Source organism: Hippopotamus amphibius, chromosome 17, assembly GCF_030028045.1.
Source record: "Hippopotamus amphibius kiboko isolate mHipAmp2 chromosome 17, mHipAmp2.hap2, whole genome shotgun sequence".
Classification (NCBI taxonomy): Eukaryota; Metazoa; Chordata; class Mammalia; order Artiodactyla; family Hippopotamidae; genus Hippopotamus; species Hippopotamus amphibius.
Window position 1 is genome coordinate 6,307,285 of NC_080202.1, and position 12,050 is coordinate 6,319,334.

Genomic DNA, 12,050 nt, shown 5'->3' on the forward strand with positions numbered 1-12,050 from the left:
TACTTTTTAAAGTGTAAAATATTTCAAATTACTTATGTGGCTCACATTATATTTCCGTTGCTCAGTGCTGTCTTACAGCATCTGGACAGCAACTCTTTCACATATACATCAGACTCCATAGTGAAGACAGTTTCATGAGATTTAGGAAATATCTGACTCAAAAAGCATTAGCAGAATGAAAACGAGCCTGGTAGTTTGTCTCTATTTTTATAGCCTTCAATACGATATTAAGTATTCTATAAATATTTGTTAAAGGAGATAGGCATGTTTTTTGTTTTACACAATAGCCACTGGATAGTCAGAAGTTCTCTATCAAGATCTGGATGAGGGTAAAGAAAAAAAATCTAGTTGCTATTAAAGCAATTAAAGTGAAATTTATTTTAAGGGTCAATGAAATACAAATAAAGGATTTCAGTGTTGTGGTGTACATCTGCCTTGCATATTTATTTACCTCTGTTAGTATAACTATTAGATCTGAAGATACAGGCTTATTTCCAAATTCTATATAGGACCTACCCATCCTCCAAGTAATGCTTGATTCTGTGCTTAAAAGACTGTAATGTTCCAGTGTTTTAAACAACTAATGTTCAAAACACACTTTCATCATATCTGCATCTCCCACATCACACTATGAATTCTGCGACTATACACAGTTCCTTTTGTATCCCCATAAGCACATAAAAGGCATTAACTTGGAAAAGTACTGCCTTTTGAAGACAGTATTACTGAAATTGCTTTTAAACTCTATTTTTCAACTGAATTGAATAATAATTATTAGTAGTAAGTTTAATAGTTCTATTGTCAAAATCTGTCTTCCCACCCTCACAATCTTTTTTCTCCCCATTGTCATTCTTCTACATCAGCCTCTCCGTTATCCACTGCCTGGAATTGAAACAGATTTCCTCATATATCCCCCAGCTCAGACTCCTGAGGGTTCCTCGCCACCTGACAAGTTTAGTTCTTACTCTAGTTGGTCACTCAGGGCTCTTCCCCATGCAGTCCCAGCCTGTCCTGCCCTGCTTCATGGCTTGCCGTTGCAGCGCCGTCCAGTGAATCCTCACAGCATCACTTGCCGTTGCTAAACTCAGCATATCCTGTGACACTATACTATTCTGTCTACTTGAAATGCACCTCCACACCTGTTTAAACCATTTTCCTTCCTTCTTCAAGACATCCCTATTCCCTTCAAACAAAATTAAATCCCTCCTCGTGTTCCCACTGTCCTTTCTTCACACACTTGTATCCAGGGTTGTCTCTCACCTGGGGAAAGTCTGTGAGTGCAGGGAGCACCTCAGTCATGTCTATAGGCTGAGTAACGGCCTTCAGGGGTATCCAGGTCCTAATCCCTGAAGCCTATGAATGTAACCTTACATCACAAGATGAGATGAAGGATCTTGAGATGGGGAGATTATCCTGGATGATGTGGGTGGGCCCTCAATGTAATCACAATTGTAAGAGCGAAGCAAAGGGAGATCTGAATACATAGAAGAGAAGGGCATGTGAGGACAAAGCCGCACGAGACTGGAAAAAGTTGCGCTGCTGGCTTTGCAGAGGAAAGGGCCATGAGCCAAGGAATGCAAGAGACGCAGCTTCAGAAGCTGGAAAAGGCGAGGAAACCGCTTCTCCCCAGGGCCCCCGAGAGAGCATGGCCCTGACAACACCATGATCTCAGCCCAGGGAAGCCGCTTTCAGACTTACGACCTCCAGAACTGTTGTTTAAGCCACCACGTCTGTGGTAATTTGTTACAGCAGCCAGTGGAAACTAAAACGCCTCTGTACCCCCATAGCTTCGGTACTCAGCAGGCACACTTATGCTGACTGGGTTTTTTGTCTTCCCGTTTTTTTAGGCCCTGAATAAAACTTTCTCTACACTTGAACAGTCCCCATTTGCCACTGAGTAAGTGTTTCTGCAAATAAGCCTTAGAATATATGACAACTCACTTAAACATGCCCCGTTTGCCTATAAAGGGAGTCAAGGGTAAATTCATTTCCCTACTATAGGCTCATGCAGCACCAGCTGGGGGGCCAGACAGACATGCTGGCAGGCACACAGCTGCACTGGTCCTGCTTTGTGGACTCTCAAGGGAGACCCCACGTTCACCTGTGTGAATGGGGGTGCCATTTGTTCATCTGTGAAGTTAACGGGTGATATTTTGGACCTACAAAATAGGAGTATAAATGTATGAAAGTACAAATATGATGGGTACTCTGAGTAAAAAATGTCCAAAGCTCATGCACACAGCTGGATAAACGGAAAAAGTTTACCCGAGCTTATTTTATATCTTTTTTATTATGAATTTTAAGTTACATAGCTAATCAGCAATGAGTACACTCTCCTTGTAAAAAGTTAAAAAAACTCAGGTAAGGCTAAATAGTCTGTTTGGAGGACTATATTCCCTCCCCCAGTCTCCTTCCTGGTTTATTCATGCTACTTTCATTCATTTCCTTTCCAATTTTCTTTGTTTTCTTTTTTTTTTTCCTTTCCAATTTTCAACATAAGTTATATTATCCAAAAACAACATTTCAGAATATCTTAGGAGCTAACACACACTGAAGTCAGTTATGGCTATTTGTTATGCAAACAGAACACTAAACAACGAGACTGAGGATTTGGGGATGGGGCTGCGGAACGAAACCACAAAGCCAAGTCGGTCTCTTTCTATAAAAGTAAATAAAATCAGACTAAAAATGGAAAGCTTTTTCCTTCCTGTAATTCATAATTCTGTCTGGAACTCTGCCCATCCCTTTCAACATCATTTTGTCAGGATAGACATGAACTGTGCCAAAAGCCTGGCTGTCCGGAGCCGTTTCAATAACCCCTTCTATGTTGACGTGGTGCACACCAAAAGGGTCCTCAGAGTAGCCACCATCGTGAGTGTGACCAGCGAAGAAACACACCACACACTTGTGAGACCAAATGACTGCCAGGGCGTCTCTGTAATTCCAGGCCAGGCACACACTGTCAGAGGCCTCGGGGTAAATGGGAAGATGGCCTGTTAGTTAAAGAGAAGAATAGTTATGAGCCAATTAAGAAATACCTCTTTCACCAAAAAAAAGGCTAGGAACTAGTACTTAGGAAAAAGAAAATGTGCATTGCTACTAATTATGAACTGAGACCAGAGAGAATCCACATACACAAAAAAACTAGGTAATCTACAGCCACGTCTCTGGAGCATCCAAGGGGAGAGACACTGCTGCACAGGCAGAAACCCCGAGATCTACGGCCTACAGAGTCTCAAGATGCACAAACACCACGGGAGACCGAGGGCATCCCAGGTAGGGGGTCTGCGAAGGCAGCCAGAGATGAGGCAGAGGCTGTGCTGGACCCAGCCTCGCTGATCTCCCTAAGTGTGTGAGTGTTACACAGCCGAGAGCTACTCCCAAGTTACACAACGGTTTAGGGATGGGCCAATGGATTATATGTCATTTATACAAACACTCAATGTTTTATGAAGAACTGACTGGAAACACCTCCATGAGATCAGGTGGCCATAGACATTTTACAGATGAGAAAACTAACTTAAAGCAGAGAACATTCACACTAGCTTCCACAGGAGATAGAGCCAGGGGAATTTCAAATTCTTGATGCCAAGACACGTATGAGGTCACATCAGACATTGGGCCACCCTTTTACTCGAAGTACAGGTACAATAGCTCACTGGGCTTTGCCTCCTCCCATCAAATCACTTTCCTTTTTTCTGTTACTGTTTATTTTTATTCTGAAATTTTACTGTGAGTATTTTTATTCTGCTTAATATCTATTAGTTTATAATATAAGTAAAAAAGGGAGGGTGGTAACAGAGTGCACGTGCGAGCGCACACACACACACACAAAACCACTCTTCAAGCTGTGGTAAGGGCTGAGCATCCCAGGAGGCTGTGTGACTTTGCAGACCCAGATGCCACGCTGGACTCATCTGACACAATCAGTCGCTCCCTTCTCCCTGAAATACTTGGTTTCCAGAACATTGCTCTCCCCCTAGTTTTTTCCCAGCCTCAACGCTTCAGATTCTCACCCTCCTTTGCTGCTTCCTCACTTCCCCATTGTCCTATCAGGAGCAAACGAATGCTTGGTCCTCGGGCTTCACTGCTCTACCTACACATAATGGCTTGGTGATCTCTTAGTAATTTACAGTTTTAAATATCTGAATTCTTTCAACTTCCACGTTTATATACCTGGTCTAAACCTCTATTGTGAATTTCCGAATCTCATGTCCCCACTGCTTACTCAACATCTCTCCTGATGTCTAATAGGCATCTGAAACAACATTTTCAACCGTGAGCTCCTGAACCCTTCACCCCAAACCCCTCCTACTGCAGTGTTCCATATCTCAGCTGACAGCAATTCTGTCCTTCCAACTGCATGGCCAAAACTTGAGTAGGCCAAATACCTCTGAGTAGCCAAAACGAAACTGAGGAAGCAAACAGAAACAAAAGAAAATGTCATTAGCTATTTTAAACTTTGCTAGAGAAAATCCGAGGCACTCAGCTGTTAAAGGTTTGTCCATCTAGTGTCTGAGCTTAGAGTAAAATGGAAGAATTGTACGCGACGCTAATGCAGACAGGTACACTGACAGACGTGCAAAGAAAAGGGAAGAGCACGGAGGGAGAGATGACAAAAGAGGGCTCCAGTCTCAGGAGTTGTATGACTTGAGCTACACAGTTGAAGCTCTTTGGGTTCAGTTTCCTTATCTTTAAAATTAAAAGGTTTGACTACATGATCTCAAGGTTCCTTTTGGCTCCAGTATTCTCTAAAGTAACAGGTACATTTTGGCAGTGAAAACTAAAAGGCAGAGACAAGAAGTATCCCATTTTTGAGACCACTTATCATAGAGCCAAATAGTGTCACATCATGCCTATAACCCCTGAGGGTACCTTACAATTTTCCAAGCCTTGAATGACGTTTGATATTCTAGAAATACCCTTACTCCATCTCATATCTTTACCACATCAGTGAAAGATAAGTAAAAACTGATTTATAGAAATATAATTTTTTTTGGACACACCGCACGGCTTGCAGAATCTTAGTTCCCCAACCAGGGCTGGAATCCGGGCCTCAGCAGTGAAAGCACCAAGTCCTAATCACTGGACTGCTAGGGAATCCCCTGAAATATAACTTTATATTACCAACTATCTGAATAGCCTGTTGTTTTCAAAGGGATTTCATGTTCATAATTTCATTTGATACAATACTGAGAAAACTGCAGTTTCCACGTTCAGCATTTGTCCAGAGTCACACAGGTCACAGAAACAAAGCCAGAATGGCATGCCATCACTGTGACCCTCAGTCCAATCTTTTCATCCATCAGGCCACATCGATTTTAAACGAGAGAACTAATCTCAGCCCACAAACCAAGTACACCAGCCTGACAGCAAATTCAAATTCAGTCCTTCGTGGGGGGGTGTGTGTGTGTGGGGGGGGGGGGTGTCTGATGGTAGTATGCCTGTGAAAAACAATTCTAAATGAAAGCAACACATTTTGCTTCCTTGCAATCACGTGGTGAACATAGTTACAGATCTGCCAGGCGAGCCTCTCACACTCATCCCCTGTGACATCAGCTTTGCTTCCACCTGGGCAGTGGAGGCCACTGCATCCACAGGTAGGTCTCCTGGGGCTGGGCTTTGGTCTCGGGCCTGGATGGAGTCTTTTACTTATATATATTACTACACAAATTGATTCCATTTGGGGAAATTCTACTTTGAAACCTAAAACACCAAGATGTTTTTGTTATTTTACAATTCTTTCCTGACTCAAACTTAAATGTTAATTTTATATTCAGGTTGTTTCTCAATAAGAAATTTTAAACTGAACTTTCATTCTATAAAAAAGAGACATCACAGTATTAAATATTGTTAGTATGCTTTGAAACCTAACTAAACCCACTCTCTAAAATGCGAATCGAATCATTTAAATACTTACTCACAATCACCACCTTTTCTTCATTTCTGTCAGAAAACGTAAGAACTTCATTCAACCAGTTCAGCTGTTCTTGGCTGAATCCTCCATTAAACTGGACGAACTGGGGCTCAGGAAGTCCTGAAACGAATTCAGTAATTTAGATCAATCAAATGTCAATTTTCCCTCATTTGGGCATTCAAAGTTAGCTAACATGGGGACACTTGTACTTTTCTTTAGGAATATTTGGCAGCAATTGACTTAAAATAGGAAACCACAAGAATTTAAATCACACTGTATCTTACTCCTAATGTTGATATTCCTCTGCTTACTTCCCTAGCTTCTAGTTACACTGACTGTAAAAAAGACTTGCCTTCTACGCCCACTGAGCCACTATAAAATCAGCTTTCACCCGTGGCCTCCTGAGCTCTTCAGGAACAGTGCCTTAGTCTGTTTTGCGCCTCTGCGTTTGTTTTTGTCTTGAACGCTCTGTCCCACCCACTCTTCCCAAGGATGAGTCCTTCCTGTCACTTAGGTTTCAGCTGAAATGCTTTTCTCCTTAGAGGCTATGTCTGGCCACCTAACTAAAATGTTATCCCTAGTCCTTTACTATAATCTTGTACTTTTACTTTCTCCGTGGCATTTATCACTTATTTCTATTGCATTTATTATCTGTTCTGCCCACTTTCTTCTCGTTTCCTCCACTCCATCCATAAAAACAAAGTGGCACTGTCAATATTGCCTATGCCTCTGAATAGCTGCCCTAGAAAAAGTGCCTGGCCAGAATATCAGGCACTCAGGTATCGGTTAAATGCACGTTGAACCAACTGCCACCAATCCGTGTGCCACGAGGCGCGTGAGAAATCCTGAACCTGAACAACAGGACAATATACTTTTACCTTAATCGTCCATCTTGCTGCTGAATAAAAGGTAGCTGGAGAATTTAAAGACAATGTATTAGATTCTCAGCTCTAAGGAATGATTCACCTTGAGGACTATTCAACTCCGGATTTGGGTTGTGCTCCCGCAGCATCTGCAGACACTGCTGGTATTTTGGAGAAGACTGGTCCACGCCCAAGACACTCATGTCATAAGCATCTAGTAAAATGAACCGGAATTTAGGGAATGGTACAAAGTGATAAGCGTAATAATTCTCTGAGGGCACAGTCTCAGGATGACGGGCAATCTGGTCTTCCAGAAACTTTGTGTTAAGTCTGGAGTTTGTTAAATAGTCTCTGCTGAAGTTATAGAATTCATGATTTCCCCATGTGTGATGAACTGGGACTTGCAGCATTTGGAATGTGTTCATGACGAGCTCTAGTGACTTTTCCGACGCTTTATACTGCGCGTTATATCCATCGATGATGTCTCCAAGCTGAAGTACACAACAGGGTGGGCTGCTTTCTTTATTCCAGTGTTCGATAGCACCCTGTAAGTGAAGAAGACTGTGTCTGTAGTATCTCCGTCTGTTTCCTTGAAAATTATAGCCGTCTTCCAAATCAGCATACTGAATATCTGCTATCACTCCAAAGGAAAAGAGACTTTCTGAGTTCTCACTGAGGGGTCCAGGTTCAGGCTTACCATCCATAACCTCCAAACAGCTTTCTAAATAAAGTGAAGAAAGTGAAAAAGATAACTAAGTTATAAACATCTTAATTCTCTAACTGGACTGAAGAAAATGGTAAGATGAATATTAAACTTAATAGTCGATCCACTAGGTAGCCTGGTACAGAGAAAAGTGCATGGGCCTTAGAGTCTGATGGTCTTCGGTCCAAATCACCAAGTCCTCAAAATGCTTGTTTTCTCATCTGTAAAACAGATAACCTCTATTCTGCAGAAGAACTGCAATTTACAAAAGGGTATTATCCCATTAGTGAATGGGCATTCTAGTTCTAGTGAAGTCAAATTCAAATCTGGTGTAATTTACAATTTTTAATAAATATACACCAGTTTTACACACACACACACACCCTCTTCTTCCACAAACGCCAAAATAAAAGCCCAGGACTTTTTGGGGGGTGGGGGTGGGTGGGTGGTTGTATATTATACTTATTCATTGTACTTTATACATTTTTCCCACTAGGGGTTTATTATGTTAGGCTAGATCTTTTCTCTTCATTGATGGGCAGGTCACCTGAAATAATTTTCTCATATTTTATATATGAAACAACAAAAAGAAAAAAAAGATGAGAGGATTAATTTAAACAAAAAAATCTGGCACAAAAAACTATGACATTGGATGTGACTATTTTCATTTCTACAAGTAGTGATTTCTGCTTCTTCAATGGTTGGATTCAAATCTGAACCAGCTCTTAAAGCCTGAATACACACTCCCCTTCTCTCTAACCAAAGCAGGAAACATGTATTCTTTTTTCTTATACATGATCTCTGCCCTGCCTCAGTGGTCAACAAGTGCTAGGGATTTAGACTTGAAAACGCTGTTGCTGTATTAGATTGTTTACAATCTAAATTTATAACCATTTGTAATCTCTTAAATGAGCCAAGAATACTAAGCCTTAAAATAAAAATCTAAGGCTAAGATCCTAAATTATCAACTGTTCTTGTTACAAAGACTACAGTAACAAATTGTGCTGTGGTGTCTAGGTTATTAAAACCTAGTTGTTTCTAAAAATTTATTTGTAGTTTCCAAAATTACTTTCAACTCCTGGTCGCCAGTCATTTGCTGAATATTCCTGAGTTCTTTTAACCCTCTACAGACATTTGAAATCCTGTCAGAGTGCTCCTGGGAGGTGGAGGTAACAACTCCACAATCAGCAATAAGGGCTAGACTTCTGACACTTTTGAGAATTAAGGGTCCTTTTTGTTCTAAAACTCTTGTCACCAAGGACATACTTTCTATCTGATCTACCCAATTATGAGCTAAATTTCTTCCTTAATCTGGTTGGGTAGAATGAGCCCGCAAAACAGGTAAATCAGAATCAGAAAAAGTGATGAAAATCCTGAAAAATAGCTTGGCCTTCTTATACTGTTTTGTTTCATTTTTTGTTGTTGTTTTTTAATTTGTTCATTTCTTCCTGCAGTCCCATCTGAAAACCCCACTAAACACCAAGTCAGTGAATATGTATGAGGGGTAGTATAGATGAGATAATCTGATTTGAAAGGTGAGATACAATTACAATAAATACAAAATTCATTTGAAAATCCCAAGCTGAAAATCCCTAGTCTTATTAGGTTTCAAACATTTGGGATTCCAAGTACAGGTTAATAGGAGAATCAAATCAGAAGATAACTTAGCAAGTGTGTCACTGGAACATTATCACCAGAGTTTAAGAGAAAATGGTTTCTGGGAATGCTTTCATCCCCGGCCAAACAAGCTTGTTTTTACCTTTAAACTCAGTGCCTTTAGGGTAACAATATGTACTGTGGATCTCCTAGAAGGCACCTGGACCCAATTAATTTGATCTTTTCCAGCAGACACCCGTCACTGCCGACGTAGCATTCATTTCCTGTTCTGGTCACAGAATTCCATTGTCTCTTTAGGCATCTACCCAATTCTCACTCTCAGTTTGTGTGGTTTAACCTCAGCCTCCGGGATGGGGAGGGGAGGGGAAGGCACAGGACCCAGGCCTGGCCTATAAAAGCCCAGTTTCTCTCTGGTCAGTTAGGAATCTATAAGCATCAGCCCTGGGACTTTCGCTGGAACTACTAACAAAACTACTGCAACCACTTCTGCTAAGAATGGAGCTGCTGAGGGAAAGTTAACTAAGAAGAAACCCAACCTAGAAGGAAGCAAATGTGCCCGATGGGAGGAAGTCAAGTCCTGGAAACACAAGTTGAATACTTGGATCCACCTGTCCCTGCTAGAACTACTCTTGGTCATTTAGTTACATCAGCCAATAAAGCCTCCTCTGAGTAAAGCCAAAGTGAATTGGCTTTAAGGTTTCTGTCATGTGATACCAAAAGCCCTGTCAGACACACCTTGCACTGGAACACAGTTTAGCTTAGGGAAACTCCAGGGTATATGAAGATTTGCCAACTTTTTAAAGAAAGTTAAGCAATGGGAAGAGAACCAGCAAGGGCCACACACTACAAAGCAGTGATGTGCTCCAGGGCAGAAAGGAGATTCGAAACGCTCACTACATATAGCTTTTAAAGATAAGGTTAACAACAGAAAATATGCATTTTATTAAACACAGATATTATTTTGTAAAACACAAACTCAAATTTATACCATGATCTGTTAAAGAAAAGAAAAGAGACAAGGTGTTGCAGAAATCGATCCCACGAGAAACCAAGCATGATGCTCGGAGGGTTGGAGAACTCGGGTTTATTGAGCCAGCGGACCCAGACGAGCTAACGCTCCAAAATTCTGGGCCCGTTCCAGGTGAATTCTCTCCTTATATAGGCTAAGACACATAGCTAGAGTTGGCATTAACTGATTGGCTACAGTTGGCATTAATTGATTGGCTACTCAGTTTCCATAGGTTACAGGTGATTACAGAGCATGGAGTTGCTAGGGGTTACATGCAAAGGGTTTTCAAACAAAGGAGAGCAGGGACAGGAACAGAATATTCCATACTTATCTGATCATCTTTTAGGTTCCAGTTGATTGTTAAAGTATTTTGTCCTCACTCTAGTGCAGCAAGCAGGTTTTACAGAAGCAGAGCAGGCAGAAAGCTATTCTCTAGCTGGGTATGAACTCCAGGTTTTCCTCATCGAAGGGAGGAGGACAAAACCACTTTCAAGGAAAGATGATTGGAACTAATAGCGAGTGAGCTGGGGCAAAAAGAACAAAGTGGGCAGGGAATCGACTCTCCCAATTCAGTCTTTTGTTTTATGGTTCAGGGAGATGCCAAGAGCTCAGAAAGGCTGATCCTGGTGGACAGAGAGATCAAAAACTCAAAGACACCTCTAGTGGGGAGACAGAATAAGCATTCCAGTACCACAGAACTTTTTCAAAATACTCCCCATCCTTCACCAAATACACACAAAAAAGTAAATGAGTAGAGGATAATTGTTAAAGCTAATAATGGGAACATGAGGTTCAGTCTCTCTACTTTTACGCTTGTTTTTAAATGTCCATAATATAAAGTTTTTTAAAAGCATCCTAAAGCTTAGGAACAAATAAATTCTGGAAGAATTTGAAGATCTAAGAAAATAATTTGCTTTTGAAAAGAAAGCAAAATAGTAAGTTTTTCGTGAATGTGGTTCTGGAAGTTCTGCCTGCACCATTTATATACGCTAAGTTATCTAAGTTTTAGTTTAGAGCTATCATGATGAACTGCTAGAAGCTGTGAAGCTGAAAAACCTAGAACTGATTGCAGTTCCAGTTTCTTAGAGCAAAAGAAACTTCATCACTTGTGAGATTCAGCTGAGTTCTAATGCACAGTGGTCTACTTTGTAAATCATAAAGTACTCTATGCATGTTAAGAAAATTATTTTTTAATTATATATCTGTCTAGTGAACCTCAAGATAAATATAACTAACCCAACTTCTTACATACCAGAATAATGTAGAAAACTTTACAAGATTTCATCAAAAAGTCGTACAAAAAATCATGGTGCAGGATAAGCAGTCAGCATTCTGTGAAAACCACTTTAGGTACCAATGATTTTCAAGAATATAAAGAAATACCCAGGGATGCTTACTTGCTGAAAACTTGCTACAAGAGGATATAAAAACTTCTGTAACACTTAAGACTGGCAGAAGGCTCAAGGTCCTTGTAGAAAGCCCTCAAGAATCTATGGTGAGTTTGTGAAGAAAGACAGCCCTTCACACTATTGTCAAAGGAAAAAAACGTGACAAGTCTGGACATTAGTGAGGAGAGACTTTGCTAAGGGGAACTAATGCAATAAAGAGATACTCAAAGCCTAAGCCAGAAGCATCTCAGGGAGGGGATGGGTGAGCCAAGTTTTTATGCACAGACCCCTACGGGCTACGTGGCTGTGGGAAATGGAGGGGGCAGGGAGACAGCCTTGACACTCACTTGTGCTAAATACAGCAGGAACAGGAAAGGTGGGGCAGGAAATGTTTGTGGCTAGGCACGGGGGCAGGAATCTGCACTTGGGATGAAGCAAAGGAACTACAGGTCCCGGCAGGTCACACGAAATCAGGCCTCACTGTCCTAATGAAATCAGCCTAAAGTTATGCCAAGCACAGAATCTGATCAGCCTTGTCACTACTGACAGAACA

At 41.1% G+C, this 12,050-nt stretch overlaps 1 protein-coding gene across 7 annotated transcripts in view; it reads right to left on the bottom strand.

The window, feature by feature from the left end:
* The window catches only part of ADPRM (ADP-ribose/CDP-alcohol diphosphatase, manganese dependent), a 22,403-nt gene that overhangs the window by 7,617 nt on the left and 2,736 nt on the right, over nucleotides 1-12,050 (bottom strand). For 4 of the 7 annotated variants that reach the window (XM_057717216.1, XM_057717214.1, XM_057717213.1 and 1 more), the window contains 3 exons: nucleotides 6,884-7,501; nucleotides 5,921-6,037; nucleotides 85-2,993 (listed from right to left, as the gene is read on the bottom strand). In XM_057717216.1, the coding sequence (XP_057573199.1) occupies nucleotides 2,683-2,993; nucleotides 5,921-6,037; nucleotides 6,884-7,484 (1,029 nt within the window). In that variant the 5' untranslated portion in view covers nucleotides 7,485-7,501 and the 3' untranslated portion in view covers nucleotides 85-2,682. Of the gene's footprint in view, nucleotides 1-84; nucleotides 2,994-5,920; nucleotides 6,038-6,883; nucleotides 7,502-11,844; nucleotides 11,854-12,050 lie in introns of those variants that run through there. The other 3 variants (XM_057717217.1, XM_057717218.1, XM_057717219.1) reach the window with 3 other exon arrangements.